The 22,076-nt window shown below is 38.5% G+C and overlaps 2 protein-coding genes across 11 annotated transcripts in view; both read left to right on the plus strand.

Moving 5' to 3' along the window:
• The window catches only part of ampd2b (adenosine monophosphate deaminase 2b), a 28,406-nt gene extending 16,625 nt beyond the window's left edge, over positions 1–11,781 (plus strand). For 5 of the 10 annotated variants that reach the window (XM_011477008.4, XM_023956551.2, XM_020704592.3 and 2 more), the window contains 17 exons: positions 656–783; positions 878–1,008; positions 1,121–1,189; positions 1,268–1,370; positions 1,442–1,631; positions 3,157–3,298; positions 3,407–3,496; positions 3,616–3,745; positions 3,839–4,033; positions 4,117–4,248; positions 4,330–4,493; positions 4,671–4,797; positions 4,888–5,051; positions 6,207–6,327; positions 6,467–6,640; positions 7,686–7,796; positions 7,894–9,294. In XM_011477008.4, coding sequence (XP_011475310.1) covers positions 656–783; positions 878–1,008; positions 1,121–1,189; positions 1,268–1,370; positions 1,442–1,631; positions 3,157–3,298; positions 3,407–3,496; positions 3,616–3,745; positions 3,839–4,033; positions 4,117–4,248; positions 4,330–4,493; positions 4,671–4,797; positions 4,888–5,051; positions 6,207–6,327; positions 6,467–6,640; positions 7,686–7,796; positions 7,894–8,112 — 2,390 coding nt within the window. In that variant the 3' untranslated portion in view covers positions 8,113–9,294. Of the gene's footprint in view, positions 1–655; positions 784–857; positions 1,009–1,120; positions 1,190–1,267; positions 1,371–1,441; positions 1,632–3,156; positions 3,299–3,406; positions 3,497–3,615; positions 3,746–3,838; positions 4,034–4,116; positions 4,249–4,329; positions 4,494–4,670; positions 4,798–4,887; positions 5,052–6,206; positions 6,328–6,466; positions 6,641–7,685; positions 7,797–7,893 lie in introns of those variants that run through there. The other 5 variants (XM_011477009.4, XM_078950714.1, XM_078950715.1 and 2 more) reach the window with 2 other exon arrangements.
• A 3,161-nt stretch (positions 11,782–14,942) lies between these two features.
• Positions 14,943–17,812, plus strand: LOC101157858 (glutathione S-transferase Mu 5). Its single transcript, XM_004070400.4, has 8 exons — positions 14,943–15,102; positions 16,179–16,254; positions 16,336–16,400; positions 16,480–16,561; positions 16,661–16,758; positions 16,841–16,936; positions 17,225–17,335; positions 17,463–17,812. Exons 1-8 carry the CDS (start codon positions 15,067–15,069, stop codon positions 17,556–17,558), a joined length of 660 nt encoding a protein of 219 aa, XP_004070448.1. The 5' UTR covers positions 14,943–15,066; the 3' UTR covers positions 17,559–17,812.
• The last annotated feature ends 4,264 nt before the right edge of the window (positions 17,813–22,076 follow it).

The raw sequence follows: 22,076 nt of genomic DNA on the forward strand, positions 1-22,076 counted from the left end.
CGTGTTGGCCTTTCTATGGAAACTGTCCTTGATCAGTCAATGCACAACAACCAATCATTAGAATTCCCTGAAAGTTATCGTTTATTATAAGAGAGCACCGTTTTTATTACCGATCAAATTTACGGTTCATCTGCATGTCTAACCCCAAAAAACTACAGAATGATACACATTTGGTTATTTGCCTTGTTCCTCCCTGGTTGCTGCTGAATGCATCCACTGACTCTGAGCCTTAAGTGTTGCTAACTCTGGACAGCAGTTTGTCACAGTTTGTTACACATAAATCCAACATGCATGTGTGGAAATGTTGGAAAAAAATCCAGGAAAACTGAATGAGCAAATTTATACAGACTTTAGAAAGTAACTTGCAAGAGGCTTTAAAAGTCCAGCTGCTGACTAAACCACTTATGCGGGTGAACAAAAACCTGCAATGCAATCAATAGGCTTCTGAGCTGCAAACTGCTGTAGAGCTGAACATTATTGCTGCCTTAAAAAGCTGAGTTCATTGTCTGACTCACTGAAAACAAATATTTTCTAAATATTGAGGAACATCAGGGTGAAAGATGAATTATGATCCGACTGGCTCATAGATTCTTGGTTGATCTCCATGCTCTTCATGGTATTTACATGTTTCGTTCCTTTTGTTGTTTCTCCTCAGCCGTTGATCTCCGTGGTCCTCGCCGTCTCCTCACTTCCCAGCATTCCTTGCCTGGGATCCCTGTCGCCTTGAAACAATCCATTGACCTGCGCACATCCATGGACGGGAAATACAAGGAGATTGCTGAGGTCAGAGCTCAGTCACTGTATTTTTTGTTCTTGAGAAATGTGTGTTTTATTCATCTGTGGCTCCATACTCTTAGTCATGGATGTCTGTTTTTAGGAGCTGTTCTCCCGCAGCCTGACAGACAGCGAAATGAGGAGCGCTCCTTATGAGTTTCCTGAGGACAGTCCCATCGAGCAGCTGGAGGAGAAACGTCACCGTCTGGAGCGGCAGATCAGTCAGGATATCAAGTAAGTGCCAGAAAGCAGAGGCAGATGACTGATGCAGCAACACAGGTGACTGAGATCACTACCAGACTCAGGAATGAGGGTATCAAGCGGATGTGATCCTCTCTGTCTCCAGGTTTGAACCTGACATTCTCCTGCGAGCTAAACAGGAGTTCATGAAAACTGACAGTGCCACAGATCTTGAGTGAGTCTCAATTAGTCTCGTTTCACATAAACTTGATTTAATTTCTATTTCAGAGTGTGCTTGTTGACTTTTCATTAGATATATGAAAGAGCAGAGTCAGGCCTCTGACCAGCTGGAACGAGATCTGACTCAGGAGGGAGAATATCAGAGGGTCACCATTTCTGGAGAGGAAAAATGTGGGGTAAGACAAAACAGCTTTTTTTTTCACGTGTTTTTGAATCACTTTATTTAATTCTTCTGTTGGTTTCTCAGGTTCCGTTCACAGATTTGTTGGATGCGGCCAAATGTGTGGTGAAAGCTTTGTTCATCAGACAGAAGTACATGGGTCTGTCGCTCCAGGCGTTCTGCAGAACCACCGTTCGTTGCCTGCAAGAGCTGAGCGAAAGACCTCTGGACTTCGATGCCTATGAGGAAGAGATTCCCGAGACAACAGTCACTGCAAGTATGTCTGCTAATGTCTACGTTTGTTCCCTCAATGCTTCCCTAAGAAGCCTTTAGTTTTAGCAAGTGTGGTAAAACCCTGCGACAGACTGGCGACCAGTCCAGGGTATCCCTTGCCTACGCCCAAGTGGCCGGGATAGGCTCCGGCAACCCCGTGACCCCGAAAGGGAAAAACGGTCAAGAAGATGAATGAATGAATGAAAGTGTGGTAAAAGGCACAACATCCACCAATACTGAGGATGGACCAAAGTCCTGTAGATCTCAGGTTGCGAGATATTAAAAACAGGAAATTCATAGAAGATTATATTTATTCAGGGTCGCAGTATAAATCAGTTCCATGCGGTTTCCCTATATGTGACTGCAAAATTGCGTCAAAATATCGAAAACTGAAGAACTGCAGGCGAAAAAGAAAGGTTTTAAACTGGGGGTTGTGGAAATTGTGTTTTTGTGGTATTTTTCTGATGATGCAGGACATGTATTAAGAAAATTAAGCTCAAGATTGCACTTCTGAGTATGTATTTATTCAAATCATTGTGAATCAGGAACAGACTTTTTATTAAAAAGATCTTATTTGTGACATAGAAAATACTCTGGATGGGCCACTGCACCTCTCCATCCTGATGCATCTACTTGTACGCAAATACATTTATGTACGCCTTTGTTTTTCTTGCCTGAGCTGCCATCTGGCTCAAAACTGTACGACTGGATAGCTACACTATTGTTGCACCAGTAATATTAGGTCGGGTATGTGAGGGGCTGTAAGCTAGCAGGAGAGTGGGTAACAGAGAGCTCTTAGCAAGAAAAAGAAGAAAGGGAAAGCAGGACGATGTTGCTCCCACCCACAGCGCAAAGGCGAAATTCTAATGAACTACTGCCGCTCTGCAGAAACTATGTCCTCGAAAAAGACACAGGATCTTTGATTTTGGCTGAAAAGGACATCATCATAATTAGAAGATCACTTTGTATCTGTGGCTGAATTTCTTCAAGTAGCTGTTAAATCTTTGTTTCAGATTTAGCAAATCATCTTAGACATGCATTTAAGTCCCCCTTCCTTCATGAAATCTTTTCGTGGAGAAAACGTTATACTTCCAAAACATTGTGTGCACGTTGGTGAACATTTATATTTTCACAGAGAAACAGTAAGCCTGCTGTGCTTAAATTAGGCAAACAGTTTGTGGGCGGACAGAGGGAGCTTGTTTGTGAACTCTGGTAGGAAAATCAATACTTGTTTTCACCTCAAAGTGTTGCTGCAATGAAACTTTGAGGACACTGGAAGTTGAAAGGAGTCATATGAGGTAACAGGAGCTGCTGCAGTCAAAAGTTTGAAAAAGTCCAAATCTGACATCCGGCTGAAATCTGGATCCAGAGCATGATATTCTTTCAATACAACTTACGCCAGCACACCCACTCTTTTCATAACCCACAATCTGCCATACACCCCTGAGCAGGCTGTTGAAGAGATACTCTACAAGTGTGCTTGTACTTATGTGTCCATGACACAGTTCAAAATTCTGCTTCTTGAACAGATGCTACCGTGCACCCGCCTGTTTCTAAAACGCACCCCTACGACAACATGAACCCTGCCAGCATGCCCCCGGATTTGGGCTACGGCTGCAAGATGGTGAACGGCGTTATGCACGTGTACACCAAGAGGAACTTCATGGAAAAGTGAGATTGTAGTGATAGAACTGCTGGCACATGCATGTGTGATTTGAGTCAGTTCACACTTTTTGTGGGAAGAAAGGATAGAAGATAAGAGTTCATTGTTCCACACAGGAGCACAGAATTGGACCTTCCATATCCAGACCTGCAAGAGTACATTGGTGACATGAATGTCATGATGGCGCTGATTATCAACGGACCTGTGTAAGACCTCCTTTTACTGATGTTTGGTTTAGACTCATAAAAGAAATTCATTGTGTTGGCTTTAGAAAACTATTGAAAGCTGAAGTTCTCATGTACTTTTTTTGGTTTCTTTCCAACAGAAAGTCCTTCTGTTATCGTCGCCTGCAATATCTCAGCTCTAAGTTCCAGATGCATATTCTTCTGAATGAAATGAAAGAGCTGGCAGCCCAAAAGAAAGTGCCACACCGAGATTTTTACAATATTCGTAAGGTGAACTTGAGAGCCGCTTGTAAACTACCCATATTTATCGTTATTAATCGTTCAGTAACTGATGCTCATTCTCTGGTCTGCGTTCCTTCATAGGTTGACACTCATATTCATGCTTCATCATGCATGAATCAGAAGCATCTTCTACGTTTTATCAAAAGAGCCATGAAGAAGTATCCCAAAGATATTGTGCACATGGAGAAGGGCAAAGGGCAGACTCTCATGGAGGTGTTTGAGAGCATGAACCTGACGGCCTTCGACCTGAGCGTTGACACACTGGACATGCATGCAGTGAGTAACACTCTCCAACCTGATTGTAATGAGTGTCCAGATACAAACATAAAGTCAGACTTGACTGTGTCTTTGTTTTGCAGGACCGTAACACTTTTCATAGATTTGACAAGTTCAATTCCAAGTACAACCCCATCGGCGAGTCCATCCTGAGAGAGATCTTCATTAAAACTGACAACTGCATCGAAGGGAAATATTTTGGTCACATCGTAAAGGTGTCAATACGCTGCTTTTGACACATTTTTAAACAACCCGCTGGTGCCCTCTTGTGAAATTTTTCTGTTATTTCTTCTCAGGAAGTGATGGCTGACCTGGAGGAGAGTAAGTACCAGAATGTAGAGCTCAGGTTGTCCATCTACGGGCGCTCTGGAGACGAGTGGGACAAACTGGCCGAGTGGGCCGTCAAACATGGAGTTTACTCAGACAACGTGCGCTGGCTTGTGCAAGTGCCAAGACTTTTGTGAGTTCAAAATCAGGGGTGAAAGGACCCAAAAAAGCCAAATAATATAAAGATTACTTTTAAATCTCAAACTATCAGACAAAATATTCCTTCTGAGATGTCAGTGATTTCTCTTCTGATATTGACTAACTTTGAGCGTCCCCTTGATTGACTGAATCACTTTCACTTTTTTCAAAGTGATGTCTACCACACGAAGAAACAACTGTCCAACTTCCAGGAGATGCTGGAAAATATCTTCAAGCCCCTGTTTGAAGTCACAGTCAACCCCAGCAGCCACCCAGAGCTCCACCTCTTCCTTCAACACGTATTACATTATGACTGTGCAGACGATTTAGCTGTTGGGGCTGTCTGTTATCAGAGGTTTTTGTGGGTTTTGCTTCTGTCCTGCATGCAGGTTGTTGGTCTGGACAGCGTGGATGATGAATCAAAGCCAGAGCAGCATATCTTCAACCTGGACAGTCCACTACCTGCCAACTGGACAGAGGAAGACAACCCACCCTATTCCTACTACCTCTACTACATGTATGCAAACATGACTGTGCTGAATCACCTACGCAGGTACGTTTACTACACATGAGTTAAACAATAAATCTGCTAGAGTTTTGATCTTTATAATCTAGTGAACTCTTGACTTGTGAGTTATTTTATGGTCTGTGCCATCAGACTGGGGGCAGAAGGTCATACTGTAATAAACACTACATTCAAATCAAAACGTTGACTACCCACTGATCAGGCTGTAAAACTCACAGAACTGGCCCTCTCAGTGTCTTACAAATAAAAGTTTGTTATCAGTAAACACAACTTCCCTCTGCTTTGTGTTGCTACAACAAATATGTTGAGAAAAAGTGCTTTCTTTAAGGTGCAGTACCAACAATCAACCAACTATTTATCACATAAAAATACCAAGAAAAAGTCCTCTATTAAAGACACAACTTTTGACTTCTATGAAAGGCAAGATCAAACCAAAGAATTCATTTGATATACAGAAACAATTATACTTCTAGGTGACTATTGTGGTTTTTTCCCTGTAGTCAAGACTGCAAATTTAGACTGAAAATAAAAATAAAAGCCATGTCAAATGTCATTTGTTTTGCTCCATCTGTGAAGAAAGATGAAGCATGAGAAAACACAACATTCATCCCAACAAGGTCACACACAGACCTGATTATTGTGATCAGGTCTAACCAATCAAATAGTGACTTAAAGGTTGAAAATCTGTCAGCCGTCCTCAGTATCTGTACAAACACAATAGAACCAAATACCAGAAGCATCAATCAAACACTAGTGAACTGCACACATTCAGCATGGTGTAGCAATAGCAAAAAAGAAAAGGAAAACACAAAATATATGAAACACATTTCTACCATGTAGAAATAGTAAAAACTTAGCAAATATTAGCTAGAAGATGTCCATTTTTAAAAGCCAATGTGTGCTTTCGTGATATAATAAAAAAAACATTTTTCTATTAAAATTTTGTAACTTTACTTTAATCACACTACAATATAACTTTTACTTATACTTATATAACTTTTACTTTACTTTGTCTAGCTGTTTTACTTTCAGTTATTCCTGTAAATTAAAAAAATAAAATAACTATTCATATTTTAAAGACTGTAAAACTAAAAACCTCCTATTTGTTTCAGTGGAAGGTAACCTCAGCTCATGATTTAGCTTAGAGACAAACCTGCAGCCATATTCTGTTTTTCTGTCCAGGCAGCGGGGCTTTCACACGCTTGCCCTCCGTCCTCACTGTGGGGAAGCGGGGCCCATCCATCACCTGGTGTCTGGTTTCATGCTGTCAGAGAACATCTCCCATGGGCTGCTGCTCAGGAAGGTGTGTGGCCAGAGTCTCGCACACTCACGCAGTTTTAGTGTTTGTTCTCAAAGACGTTGTTTTGCTTTTATCCTGTCCTTTTGTTTAATGCTCGTGTGAAATCCCTCTGTTCCCTGGTTGTTCTTCTCTAATGCTCCAGGCTCCTGTGTTGCAGTATCTGTATTACTTGGCTCAGATTGGCATCGCCATGTCTCCTCTCAGCAATAACAGCCTGTTTCTCAGCTACCATCGCAATCCCCTCCCAGAGTACCTGTCCAGGGGGCTGATAGTCTCTCTGTCTACAGATGATCCTCTGCAGTTCCACTTTACCAAGGTCAGCCAAACACATTTCAAGCAGATTGACCCCAAGTTTTCTTTTAAATGTCAAAACAGTTTCTCACAAATTCACTTCACACTTTTCCACTTAAATTAATCAAGAATCTGGAGCGAAAGCTAACAAAAAAAATTATGCAATTTCTTTCAATAAGTCTCAAAAAAGCTCAAAATAAAAAAAAATTAAAAAAAGAACAAATAAGATGAATTAATGCAGTCAACACAAACCAAAGACATCACATAATTTTTCCTGGTTTGCTTTGTTTTGTTTTATTCTGTTAGGAAGAGGCTTGAAAACGCTTTCCTTATTTAAAGACCCCCTCCAAAGAAAATGGTTTTAACATGTTCTCGTGGCATTTTTCTCGTGATGGACACATATAAAAAAATTAATCTTTAATCTGCATTTCTGAGTATTTCTTTAGTGTTTTGAATCAGGAGCAGACGAAAAAATGCAGTTTGAAAAAGCTGGTTTGTCTGACGTAGAAGCTACTACAAGCCACAAATTCCCTGCTCTGCTCCATTCCAATGCATCCACTTCTAGACAAATAGATCCATGTACTGGTGCGTCTTTGTTTTCCTCGTCTGAGCTGACATCTGACCCATGACTGTGCGGCTGGATAGCTCCAACACTGCTCGCCATTTCTGTTGCACCTGCTAATGTTAGCTCGGGGCTGTGAGTTGGCAGGAGAGCACATGAACAGATGGATGATGGTAAAGGGGTGAGCTTACTCCATGCAAACAGTCCCACCCACAACTCAGAGGCAAATTTCTAATGAACTCCTGCTGCTCTGCAGAAACTATGTCCTAGAAAACGACACAGGTTTTTTTTTATTATTGTGGCTAAAAACGTCACAGTCATTTCTAATACTAGCTGGCAGTTCAGTTAATAAATTAAAGTTAAGTTAAGTTGTGTTTCAGCTGAACATAACTTTAATTTATTAAAGTTGTGTTTGGCTGAAACACACCCTTGTGATTGAATATGATGTAAGTGCATCATTTCTAACATATACATTAATTCAGCTTATTTCATTGTTTCTGTGTCGAAGGAGCCGTTGATGGAAGAGTACAGCATTGCTGCCCAGGTGTGGAAGCTGAGCTCCTGTGACATGTGTGAGCTGGCCAGAAACAGCGTGTTGATGAGTGGATTCTCTCACAAGGTATCAGCCATCTTTGTTGTACAAAAAAAAAGGCAAACAAGTGTGCACAATTGCTAAATACTCACCTTTTTAATTCCTATGTAACATTTCTGTGGAGCAGGCAAAAAGCTACTGGCTTGGCCCAAATTACTTCAAGGAAGGCCAGGAGAGCAATGACATCAGACGCACCAATGTTCCCGACATCCGTGTGGCGTACCGCTACGAGACTTTGTGTGAGGAGTTGAATTTAATCACGCAGGCCATTCGCACCGATGAACTGGAAACCATTGAGGAGGAGGGTACTCTGTGCATGGGGGCAGTGCATGCAGAGAAGTGAACGTGCAGCAGAAAGACAAACACATTTCCTGATGTTGACTTTTTTTTAATTTAAATGCAGGTGTTCGTTCATGAGTGAAGATTCAACTGAACCCAATTAATTCAAAATGTCAAATGATATATTTTTTAAAGTCAACTATATTGGAAATATATTTATTTCTATATTTGTATCAAATTTAAATTTGATATCATTTTAAAAATCATTCAGAATTATAGTATAGTTAATTACAAACAATTTATTTTAGACCACTTCAATGTACTTATGATGACTAGACTTATGAAACTTATGGGGGGCAGCTTTCCTCAGAATGGGAGGTTTTTTTTTTTCATTCAACCTTTATTTATCCAAGCAACGCAGATTAAGAATTATATTGTTTTCATTCTCAACTGTGGCTTTGTAGAAACGACAAGCCACTCAGTAAACTACAAACAAGCAATCGCACACAAAAAAAAGAGAGGAGAGGAAGAAAGCGTTGCCATTGCATCATGGGAGAGACCTCGTTGTCTGAGCCAACAAAATTGCAACTGAAAACCACTTAATACAACTTCTGATCGTTTTTTTTTCCGTTCACGACACATTAAATAATTGTTGTCATGTTGCCAGATATAACAGCTTGCACATAAACACAAAAATACGACACACAACCTGAGGAAGTACTTTAAAGCAGTGGCGACGCTAGAACATTTTATTTAGGGGGGCAGAAAACTTAGGAAAGGTGGGAAAGGAGAAAGGCAGAAGGCCGTTACAAATGAAAGGATAAAAAATCTTTCAAACTTTTTTTATTTATTTAATGCCTTTTCCAGCATTTGCAGTGCTCAAAGAAGCTTGTATTGATGTTTTCTTCATCTTTGTCAGTATTTATACTAAATATTGACTCAAAAATTGGGGACAAGTAGGAGGCTAAAGCTCTTTGCTAGGGAGGCAGCTGACCCTCTTGGCCCCCTCGTAGCTCCGCCTCAATTGATTTTAAGTCGACAAAGCACAGCGTGGATTGTTCCTCAAAAAAAGACTGAAGCACCACTTTGAAGCACCTTATTCTCATTCCCATTCTCCAAAAGGCTTAGATGTTGACAATTTACTCTAAACTTTAAATGCATGTTTGTTTTTTTGTTTCTTTGAAAAAGTGCATTTTAACTCTAAACCTACATTACCTACATTAAAAAGAACTGTTCTAAAGGTGAAGTGCTTGTTTGATTGAGATATGCGTCTTAGGCAAAAGTAAATCCAACATTTCTCACAGAATATTGGAAAATTGTAGGAGCCTAACAGTGTATTTCTGAGGAACTGTGGCTACAAAGCTTTAGTTTGAATTGAAATGACCCCAAAAAAATGATATGAATGCTCTTTCAAGGCTCTTTATGTCCTTAAAACATTTTTGCAGTTGGTCCGACTGCTGTTCATGAATATCTGAAAGTCACATTCATATAAATTCATGCTGAGATGCTCAAAAATAAAGCCGTTAAAGCTTTGACAAAATGAAAAACGCTGAACCCTGAGGATCAGCAAGACTTTTTTTGGATTTTGAGTAGAGACCTATGGTTTATATAAAAATACCAGAATCTACCTGACATACTGAAAAGTATGTCTTGGAAAAAAAGGCAAACGTGCCTCCCAGCAACAGGCCAGTGCCTCTTCAATGCAGTGTCTCAAATGCTGCACGGAGATATTGTAGGAAATTTAATAGAATTTCATTGTCTGAGACCAAAAGTATATTACTGTCAGATGTTCCTGTGCTTAAGTCCAAACAAAAACAATATAAGGTGCAACTGAGAAAAGCTAGAAATGTGTCTTTGGGTGTTTGCCTCCTCTAATGTGCTCATGTTTTACATGATCAGGATGATTTGTTTGTTTCACGCCTGCTGGAACATATCTTTTACAACGTTTTTTTTTTTTTTTATAAGCGTTGGATTTATTATTTTGCACCTAATTTTGAGTTAAACTGTTGTTTGTTGTATGAGGAAGGGCTGGACTCAAATGCAAACTGCGATTTTAAAAACTCATCCTAGACAATGCTTAAAAATGGCATCATCCTTCTTTATCTCGGTAAATTAGCCTAAAATGATGCCATTGACTTAGTATTTAGCTTACATAAAATACTCCCAAAAATGAATGAATCAGATATTTAAAGTAAAATTTGCTAAGATGTTTTCAAAACATAAAAGTTTTAGTTTTATAAAAATGTAGGTGTTTTCTCAGATGCTTCGACAGCCATGTGGAGACAGCCAGGACATAAAACACTTTCTCATCCATGCAGCTACAGCTGTTTTCCTTTCTCAATTCTTTGCTTAGAAAGGGTTTTGCATTGTGTTGCAGATACGTAGTTTTTCACGAAACCTTCACATAAGAATGAGCATCAACACATGCAGATATCTTGGTAACTTGGTACCTCTACACTGGGTAAATGCAGATAAAATACAGTTCAAACACCTTCACTTCTTTTCAAAGTTTCAATCATCCCAACATATACTGTAGTTTTATGTGAATGTGTTCCAGATATTTAAATTTTGGACATATTCATGACAAATTCTCCTTTCATATATCACCATTTTTAAGCTTAAAATTCAAAATTAATATGAAGTGAATGGGTGAGTAATGATGAACAGTTTCTCTCAGTATATCTCAACATTGATGTTTAAAGTCAGCGATTTCAGATGATTGTGACATTGTAAACTTATCTTTGAGAAAGAATTTGAGTGGATTTGACAGTTTGGAGCCGACACTGATGGTCTATACTGACATTGAGTAGGGCTGTTTTTCTCTGGCTACAGATGACTCGCCCATCTTTTATTCAACAAGATGTGGATGATGGGCAAGGGCAAGCGAGATCCATATTCCTTTGTGCACAAAGTAGTTGAAAACACAAGAATTTATATTTGTTTACACAATTCTAAAGCCACGAGAAGACCATTCCAAGCTTAGATCATTTAAAAGTAATTCCCAGTAACTTTACAACTTAACTGTTTAACTTTATTAGACCTGTGACGACAAAGGGAAGACCAATGACACACTTTTATTCCTTAGTTTCCAAAGATTTTTTTGAAAAGCCAACCTTTTAGAAGTACAACTTTATTTTTTAAAAGTTTAAGGTTTTTATTGTCACTCATAATGATGGAAAAAGTGGAGGAAATGCTGCTAGCATCCTGGCTGCATCTCTTGTTTTTTTTTCCTGTAAATTAAAATTTTTACAAAAAGCAGCGCTGTTTCACCACATGAATAGTTGAACATTTGATCACAAAAAAGTAAAGAGGGCTTACATTAAAACTAAAACTCATATTTTGTGAGATGTCTTGATATTCTCCTCAGTGCCTCATGTTATACTTTAGCAAAAGATCTTGATCCTCTGTACTTCTGTGTTTTTTGCAGTCATTTCACAAACTCTAAGGCTGCATGATGGCATGTCAATGTCTGTTTTTGTGCAAATAATTCCTATTTCAGGACAGTCTTCTTGCTGGAATTCTGAACTTTAACTCTTTTCCATTTGTTTTTCACAAATTGTTATTAATAATGCATTTGGTTCTGAGTAGGTGCACAAAAAAATGAATCTGTTCTTCATTTTTCATAATTGAAGCTGTTCTAAAACCTCAGAAATCCTCCCAAAAATGTGCTTGTGCTGTTTGTGAAATACAGTGTATTTGTGTCTGGCAAAAAACAATAAATCAATTTATTGTTTGAGTGCTCTCATCTTTTGTTTTTAGGTCATTAAAAAATAAAAAAAAGGGAAATAATTGATCAAATGTAAAGTGAAATTAAAAATTAGCCTTGTTGCTAGAACTTGAGGAGATTTATGGTAGGAGTGCGAATAAAGTGATACAAAGACTTCATTGTTTCTTTTTCTGTAAACTGAGATTTTAAGTCCTCATTTAGACTGAAATGGAACAAAATGAATCAAAGTAAATAGCAATTCTGCTCCGGTTGGGAAAGACATCAGTTTATCTCAACATCTCCCTTCCCACTTTGATTCATTAACATCAATTCAGTTCTTTTTATTTTTATGGCGCCAGACGTTTCTCTGTAAATTCTAAATTAAGTTTTTCAGTTTTAATCAAATTCTACCCGATTCAATATATTTATATTTACTCTGTAACAAATTCCTGAAATGTTGAGAAGTAAATATCTTGTGATCTGCTCAGGGTATAACAATGGACTTTGATCAAGCTGAGCATCCTCCAGTTCAGAGAAAAGAAGACAGCGACAGGAAGAGGATCTAACTGCTTTAATGATGTCAAATCCGTTTAAAGTAATGGAGGAAAGATGCCTGGTGTATCATGAGATTTTCATCCTGGGCCTACAGCTACATAGTGTAAGGCTCATCAACATTTCCTACTAATTCTGCAGAAGGTTCTACCAAGTGTGCGAGACACATTTTTTTCCGAATGGGGGGATATTTGTGTCTTCAGTTTTTTTGGTTAGATGGTTGCACAAATCAGCGTCTTTCACATGGATGCATCTTTTAATTAACTAACTTCTACATCTTAATCCAGAAATGTTTTTTTAATAATTTTTTTCCTTTTTAAAATAAATCTAATCATGCATTTGGAGGGAAGTGGTTGGTGTGTTCTTTATGCGCTATTTGTAAAAAATAATCTAATCAGTATTTTTTTATTTTTTCCATTCCAATATTATTTTAGAAGGAATACGTTTAATAGATTTCCAGTCTTTAGTTTCTGGAGATTTCTAACAACATGAACCCGTGTTTTAAAGCCTCTTCCCCAGACCTCATCGCAGTATACAGATGATCATTGAGTGATAAAACATTAATTCATTTTATTTCTCTCTTCAGTAAACAAATGCCACAATTAACACAATTCAATGTTACAGCAGATGCTCTTCCTGACTCAAACTTCCGCATACCGGACTAGGGACTGACACGTGGAAACTCTGGAAAGTGGTTGTAGTAACTTCTCTTATCTGGTCCCAGATGGTCTGACCCTGCCTGGCTTCCAGAATTTGGTTTGACCAGTAAGGCACCACTGTATGCCTGAATCAAACAAGTAAAAAAAAAATGTATGGGTTTCCTTTTAATACTAGTTTTATCTGCATCAAGAATAAGCTCCCAATTCTGGTGATTTTTATTAAATTTGTGTCTAACTATTTGTCTTATCAAATCATATACTGGGTTTTGTTTTTTAAAATGGAAGGATAAATAGCTTTGGTCACATTTTATTCTTAACTTTTTTCAGATTTAGTATGACGCGTGACCAACATTTTCCTTGAGAGAAGAAACTTTAACTTGTGGGTCTGTAAACTTGCAGGATTTGCCTCAATGCTTTTGTTAACGGTGAGCAAGGTGGTCATTCCAAACTGAAATGGTATAAATGCTGAGTCATCATATCTCTAAATGACTAAGGGGTTTTTCAAATCAAGGTTTTATCAAGTCGTAAAACCAACCATAAGTACAAGTGTCTAACTAAAACAGCTGAGTCACTGTGCAAAAAACTGTCTGGTGTCTTTAGTCGGTCTGGTAGTCATGAGTTATTATAAAACATCTCCATTTGGGTCAGATTATAAACATATTTTTGTTCCTTTGAACTAACATTTGTTATCTCATTTGTTCTAACATTTATGACCGACTATATCGCTGCTTTCCTTCATTGATTCCACAGGTGAACAACAGTTCAGTGTAGCATTACCTGGTTAATTGCACAACCGTCTGCTTTATCAGTAAACTTTATTGCTGCTCCTATCTACTTATATCATGCCTTCAGATGACTGTGCTCTTTCATCATGACACAGCAAAATTTTAATCATGTCAGCAATCCTGTTTCTAAAGAATCATGGTTTTATTTCATGAGGCAGGGTGAAGTCCCAAAGATCAAAATAGAATTGCGGTCTTAAAAAACATAATCATTCATGTTATAAATTGTAATGATCTAATTGTCATGAGTGGGGGAGCCTATTACTAAATATTTGAAAAACGTCTTCCTAGATTTGGGCATTTAGTTACAAGATTAATAGACATCGCAATGTAAATGGCTCTAGTCTTTTTTTTAACAAAGAAGTTATTATTAAAAATGCATTAAGCAAAATCTTATCAGAACTGTAATCAAGATTTACAAAAAGGGCACAGTACAACAATAATAACAGTCATAAAGGACTTCAACAGATTTCATGAGGAGCAACTTTTTACAGCCGTATTGTCATTGTCATATGTTTGATGTTAAACAAGTTTAAAGTAAAAAAAAGATTTAAAACAAGAAAAATTAATCCATCTTTTTTACTGTTTACTTAACAAAATAAAAGCTGTTTTTGCGTAAATCTCAAGCTCATTTTTTTTTTTTACTAAAGTCGATCCAAGTGAAAGTTTAATAAAAGACGAAGCATAGCAATTAAAAAAAACGTTGGGGAAACAAATAGTATTTATGGTTTGTTTTTTAATACTGGTAAAGCAAGTCAATGCACTATTCTGGTTAACTAGAGATAGAGTGAAATTAAAAAATAATTATTTAGAAAATAGTTATGTGATTTTACATGTACAAATAATTACCCAATGGCTAGATAACAGCCTTCATTGTTGTTTTCCTGCGTTTTGCTGACTTTTCATTGTGTTAAAAAAGTTATACCTATCCCAAGATATCAAACATAAATAAGATACTTAGCAGGTTCATAATAAGCAGTGATTCTCTTCATGACTGCAGTTTTGAAGCCTGATATGCATCCTGATCTTGATAAAGTTTTCACTACAACACTGGTTTTTATTTGCTCACATTCTTCTGTTGGTGGGATTTGTTTGGCTGGATTTGTGAATTTTTAGGAACATGTGATGTTATATCACAATTCAATGAGGCTCAGAGAAAAGCGACCAATCTCTGTGATTGACCTGGATTTCTTCCCACCCACCTCGTCCGCCTCCCCTCTCATTGGCTACAAAAGAGCTCAGATCATCCCCGCTCCTCCACTAACCACCAGCGCTGTCTGCAGAAGTTCCATCAGAAGTGATCCAGCAACTGAATCACAATGTCCATGACTCTGGGATACTGGGACATTCGCGGGGTGAGTTAACAAATCCTTAACATCTTTTGTTTATTATTTTATTTATTTTCTTTGTGATTGCAGCAGGAACTGTCATTTTACCAGAACAGCATCTGCCTGTCCCTGAATGAACTATCAACCTCACCTTAATTACAGCTTATTTTTATTGCTGTGTTGGTATTTACATTTTATTGCACAATTTGTTTTATGGTGACTTGAATACAATAAACTGGAAATGTTGCAATATGCTATCATTCCGCAAATTAAACCCGTATTAAATTGGAAAGTACACTAAACCCACTGTCCTATTTATTTCTTTTTTTTTCCCTTTTGTAAGTAGTTAATGTATTTAAATAAAATCTTTATTCATATTGTAGGCACAAACAGAGAGCTTCTTTTAGACTGGAAAGTGTTTTGTCTGTCACTGTGGTTTGTGTCAAGAGATAAATATCCTGAAAAATATGGAAGCTGTGATTTTTTTTTTTTTTTTTATTGTGAAGCAATTTAAACTATTCTGCAGTGATTCTAAAATCTATGAACACAGCCCGTACACACCGGGACGAATATTCGCCAGGCGTTATTCGCCAGCGTTTTTCGCCACGTTTTTTGTGTTCACACCCAGGCGATTTTCGCTGACGATGAGCCGAGCGAACATGCACGGACATTCTAAAATATCCCCGAACCAACCACCAGTTGGAGCTACTGGTGCTTGAAATATTCATGTTTTCTTTGTATTATTCTGACAAGCGCGTAAATACTTGCTCTCTTCTTCTGAGTGAAAAGCGACTTTAAGAAGCGTAAAGTTGCGCAGCGCCACCTTGTGTACAGGAGTATTTCTGTTTATATTAAGCGCCATCTAAAGTCAGGGAATGAAATTGCATGTTCACTCGGCTCATCGTCAGCGAAAATCGCCTGGGTGTGAACACAAAAAACGTGGCAAAAAGGGTGGTGAATAACGCCTGGCGAATATTCGTCCCGGTGTGTACGGGCCTTTAGAGTGCAGCACTCTGCACTGTACAGTGCTGCTCAATGATCAGCATGCCCTATTAACATGTTCACTTGTAACTAAACTGTTGTCTTATTCTGAACCGGTGCAGCTCGCCCACCCCACCCGCCTTTTGCTGGAGTACACTGGCGCCAAGTATGAGGAAAAGACGTACGTCTGTGGAGAAGGTAACACACAACTGACAAGATGTGCTTTAAAAACCAAATGTTTTTATCTCAGAAACTGAAGCTCTCTTTTTTCTCAAATAGCACCAAACTATGACAAAAGCGGCTGGTTTAGTGTAAAATTCAAACTTGGACTGGACTTCCCCAACGTAAGAATCTTTAAATCAATTTAATGGAAGGTAGGTTTAAAATTAATTTGTAATCATGGGATTTAATATGTCAACACAGTTGCCCTACTTGGTGGATGGCGACAAAAAGATTGTTCAGAGCAATGCCATCCAGAGGTACCTGGCCAGGAAGAACAAGCTTTGTAAGTATTGTGGTAAAAGGTTGTTCTTTAAAATGTTTTTAAAACACATTTCTTGCATCAAACAGTACCTTAATTGAGGAAACACTGATTTACAAACAGGCGGGGAAACTGAAGAGGAGAAGATTCGACTGGACATCCTGGAGAACGTGGTCATGGACTTCAGAATGAGCTTTATCAGGATGTGCTACACTGACTACGTCAGTATAAGGTCAATTAACTTTCAAAGGACTGACACCTCTAAATTTTTGCTAACGTCAATCTCACTTTGCCAAAAATCAGGAAAACCTGAAGCCAGAGTACCTCAAGACGCTGCCTGATGTTTTGAAGCAGTTCTCCGACTTTCTTGGAAACAGGAAGTGGTTTGCTGGTGACAGGGTATGCAGGAAAACAAAATGTTGATAACATAATTAACAATGTAGGTTGACATTGATAGTGAAAACTTATCAGTCTGTTTTCCCAAAGCAGAACTGTGTGAAGTACTCTGATTTTCTTTTTTTAAAATGCCTTTGGAGATGAGTTCAGATATTTCATATTTATCACACTTATAAAAGATATCCTGGATAATTAAGAGTATAAAGTATACTTTAATCACTGAATATAATGTATGGCACATCAGCCTTTTGTGTTTTTTATCATAAAGTCACATGATTTTCCTCACAACAGCTCACTTTTGGAGACTTCATAATGTACGATGTGTTGGACCAGCAGAGGATCTTTCTTCCTACATGCCTCGATGCCTTTAAGAACTTGAAGGACTTCCTGGACCGTTTTGAGGTGAGAAAAGTTCTTCTGATACCAACCTAATACCTAATAAAGTGGCTTTTGGACTATTCATGATTATTTCTGGTTGTAATAAACGAAGTGTATGCCATCATTTTTCATTTTCCAAATTTCGCTTCAGTCATTGGAGAGGATTTCTGCCTTCATGAAGTCGGGCAGATACATTCGGACCCCGATCCACAACAGGATGGCCAAATGGGGAAACAAGAAAATGTGAAGACCACCTTTCATAAAACCTACTCCAGAACAACAGTGCTACTGATTCATACAGGCAAAAAGCTATTTTTACTTGTTATTTAGTTTCTTTGTGTCTTTCAATAACACCATTTTTTTAACAAGACATCTATAAAACCCTTCATGGTTTTGCCCAAGACAGAAACACCACAACCTATTGGAGGAACCACCTTTCATTTCTACTGACATTTGCAACTTAATTTTTGACTGAAAAAATAAAGGTTTGCATGAACTCTGCCTTTTTTGTAGCTTCAATGTCTCTTTCACACACACCACTCACTGTGATAATGGTTTGGATTTATCTGCGCTTTTTCAGACGCTCAAACCATTATTCATTTACTCCTCATTCATACTCGGTGATGGTAGCTATACTGATGTAGCCACAGCTGCCCTGGGGCAGACTGACAAAGGCGTGGCTGCCAGTTTGCACCTACGGCCCCTCTGACCATCACCGGGACATTCATACACATTCTCACACCAGTGGAGCTGCACTTGAGGCAAGGATGATGAAGTGTCTTGCCCAAGGACACAACGACAGTTGGCTGGGGGGAGCAGGAGTGTCGAACAACTGACCCTTCGATCATTGGACTACCTGCTCAACCGCCTGAGCCACTGCCGCCCTTAATGATGACCATAACTAACAATTCATAAAAGAAAAAGTAAGGATACAAGACAAGAAATCAAATTCATCAAATGTGTTAGAGATGGGAAATCGCAGCAGTTTGTACAAATGTTTGTACACACCACACTTGTTCAGAAGCCAACAGTGTGACCAAAACTCTGAGGAGATGACCATAGGCCCATGGTCATGTGGTTATGTAGTAAACTGTTATGGCATCACACGTTCATGCCCTTTTGCTAAGATCTAAAGGCTGCTGTTGAGAATAATCATCCATTTATTCTACATAAATTCCTTTTTGCAAGGCCAAGAAAACCATAAAAGCAGCCCAAGGTCAGGAGTGTAAATGAAAGAGGAACTTTCACTTTAACTTTTACCTCAACAAGCCAGAAGAAACCGCAGAAAAAGAGGTTCCTTGATCAGTCTAATGCTCCCTTCAGAATTATGTAAAAAATTGTCCATGTGGGAGAAGGATTTCTTCATAACCAGGAGAATGCAGCATGTCACCTTTTTCCAACTCAGATTGGACTCAGTCTTGGAGGTTTTGGTTTTTATTTAAGCCACTTCACACAGCTGAAAACTACAAGAGCTGGAGACAATGTCCTAATGAATCTAACTAAACAATGTCATCTCCAGAAGTATAGACTTTTTTTTTTTTTACAGCACTGCAACTTTGTAATAAATTCTAAAACAGACTTCACTAATTCTACATAACATATAATCAGTGATCAAACAAAATAGCTGATTGCTAAACTAAGCTCAACTGGGCATCCTTGCTCTCAGACCCTCCTCAGTAAGGAGAAACTTCCAGAAATATAACTGACTCCTGGAAGAAGAAAAAATAAGAAATAAGATAAAGGTTATGATAACATCATAATCATATCTATAACTTGGTTCCACTGGGACAAAATCACTGATTTTGACCACACACAAAAAAAAAATCTACATGATAATTAATGTAATAATCTTTTCTAATCACAATCATGAGGCATTTCACTTTGTTACAAGCCCTCCATTTTGATAACGGAACTGTAATAAAGTTAACAATTTCTAGATTATTGTAATACTCATTTTTGATTATTAAGGAAATTATAAGGAACTCCATTTTGATACTTGACATGTGAAATTTATAAACATTTGTGGAATAATGTAATGTCTTTAATTAGAAGTTACAAATTGGAAATGGCTTATATGTAAAAAAGAATAGTTAAGTAATGCATCATTGGGGGGGGGGGGGGGGGGGGGACTATAATAGTATGCTTCCTCCCACTATTTTTCAAGCAGGTAAACAATTTTTGACAAACTTCACCTTCAATGGAGTCAGTGTGTTATAAGATTTATGTTTAAGAGTAATTATAATGGCATCATTTACATGTATGCGTGTACATGTTTCCCTTTTACTTTTAATTCTTTATTTTTCAATTAAATAAGGACTAATTATTCTGAGTATAGATGTATCTCTTTTGTACTTTGCTGGAAATAAATCAATTCAAATTCCAATTTCAAGACAGTGAACAGCTAACTGATTTAAGGATAAACCTTTAAACTCGCCCTTAAAAGAAAGGATGAAAGAGAATCTTCAATTTTGTTTGAAAGAGAAAGAATTGTACTTTCACCAACTTTAATTGTTGTGGTCAACGTTAGTGGTGAATTTTAACAGTGGAAGAATTTCTTAATATCATAGAAACTACCGACAATTTAAAATAAAAATAAGTTTAGAACCACAAATAAGAAATAGGAAAACAGGCTAAATGCAAACACTGTACCACCAGGCCTCTGAGATGCTCATAAAGCTTTAAGTGCAGCAAGGTCTAAATGTGCACTCCCCAAAAGTTCATAAATGGTGCATTTATGAACTTTTGGGAAGATACTATTCATCTCCGGGAGATGAATAGTCACGTGTTGAAATATTACCATGAAATAAACTTTCAAATCTATTCAGTGAAGTAGTTCTAGAAATGTCTGGCAGGTTGCAACCTTCCATCCATCGAGACCATCTATAAACGTAGCAGGAGGAGAGTGACTAAGATCAAAGACTGATACCACCCCACCCACGCATTGATCCAGTGTGTGAACTGAAAGCATCCATGCACACGTCACACGCTTCCACAACAGCTTCTTCCCAGCAGCAATCAGAATGCTGACACAGGACAGAGAGGGAAGACTGGACTGAACCCAACACGACATGCCATCCAGCTGGGACACCAAGAGCAATAAATTATAATCCTCTAAAAGGTTGGGACACTGCAATGTTCATATTTTTTTACTTTTGTTATCCACTTTTATTCTTTTTAAATTTGTCTTCTGAAATACCCTGACCTGAGAGATGCCAAAGAGAAATTCCGATGTACTGTATGTGCAAACGGCAATAAAACCTGCAAACCTTACCTTAGTTATGTTCATGTTTTCAAAGCAGTCATTTAGAGTGCCGTTAAATCAGAGTGATTTTAAACAAATGCTAAAAAAAAAAGTTTGTGGCAACATGAGCGGTTCAGGCACTCTAAAGAAAAATTGAGGACTCAACAGGTGGAGACGTAGTTCCAACTTAAAATGTGTTTTAATATAATTAAAAACAGGATTAAAACCAAATTAAAAATAAAAACATGTAGGCCTCAGACCCACCCGGGAATAGAGCTGGTACACAGAAACAGAACAAAAATACCCCGTTCCCATGCAGGAGTATATAGTGCATAGCAAGCAAACTCCCACTCGTGTACCAGAGTCTTTTTTTTATTTTTATTTTTATTTTTTTATTTTTTAACTTGTCCTGTCCAACAGCTAGGCAGACAGATGAGAACTGAGGGCCTCTTGTGTTGGACATATTTTACTTTAACAAGAGGGGTTATTAATCTTCAGACAAACCAAAGGTATGTCTGAATAAGACCCTTTTGTAATTGAGGCCAAACTTTATTAATTTCAATCATGTTTGAAAATCTTTGGTGTTGGACCGGACGGAAAAGGAAAGAGGGGAAGAAGAGAGAGGGACGTTAGAGAGAGGGGGGGGTAGGAGGGTGATAATAGGAGGGGAAGGGGAGTAAGACCATGAAGCAGCATAAAGCAACAAGTTTACTGGTTGTTAATCATTATGGTAAGGTTCAAATGTAGTTCAAAAAGGGCGGGGCCTATCCACACACACACACAAATATTATAAACACACCTGCTAGCTGCAAAAATGTCCACCTGTCGACATGTACACAAAACAGATAGTGTTCACACGCATACTTATGCCTTAAAACCAACTAGTGTGAAATATTTCAGTCATTCAATCATGCAAACTGTTAGTGCAAAGGTGAGCTAACACCTGTGCTCAGGTGAGTGTTCATGTTCTTCCAGAGTCCTTTTTCCTACAGATGGCCAGGAAAGGGTAGGTGTTCACAAGTCCCTCCGGGCCTCCAACTCCCAGGACCTCCGTAATCAGAGGACATGCAGGGTGAAGAGGCCAACATCACACACACCGATCAGTGCCGATTGCACCTAAAGGGAAGGGCAGGGAGCGATGCGCTCCGTTCCACTTCGCCCTTTCCTGTCACACACAAATATGCAGTGTGACGAGGGATTACGCCAATCACTGTAGTAAAATAAAAACAGGCCACCACAAATGCAGCAACCGCCAGGAAGAATGTGCACGCAGCAAGTCCCCGGCCACAATCCCTGCTCTGACAGAGGAGCAGGAACCCAGAACAGGAGGCAGTCTCAGCTTGAACTAAGGGAGAGCCAGCTCAGTCCTCTTTTATAGCTGGCCGTGCTCATCAGCAGCACCAGGATGAGTGACTACACCTGTGCCTCAATTAGCTCAACCTGCCACATTAATATTTACTCATTTAGTGGATTACACTACCTACAGTTGCCAGTAGATGGCAGTGTGGACCATGAGATGTGGCG

This window comes from Oryzias latipes, chromosome 7, assembly GCF_053564925.1.
Source record: "Oryzias latipes strain Hd-rR chromosome 7, Olatipes_Hd-rR_3.1".
Classification (NCBI taxonomy): Eukaryota; Metazoa; Chordata; class Actinopteri; order Beloniformes; family Adrianichthyidae; genus Oryzias; species Oryzias latipes.

Excerpts from the sequence above, each read along its gene's own strand:
- LOC101157858 (XM_004070400.4), top strand. The coding sequence starts at position 15,067 with ATGTCCATGACTCTGGGATACTGGGACATTCGCGGG. Across the intron at positions 15,103-16,178 it reads GATACTGGGACATTCGCGGG|CTCGCCCACCCCACCCGCCT; the intron begins GTGAGTTAACAA and ends GAACCGGTGCAG. Across the intron at positions 16,255-16,335 it reads GACGTACGTCTGTGGAGAAG|CACCAAACTATGACAAAAGC; the intron begins GTAACACACAAC and ends TTTCTCAAATAG.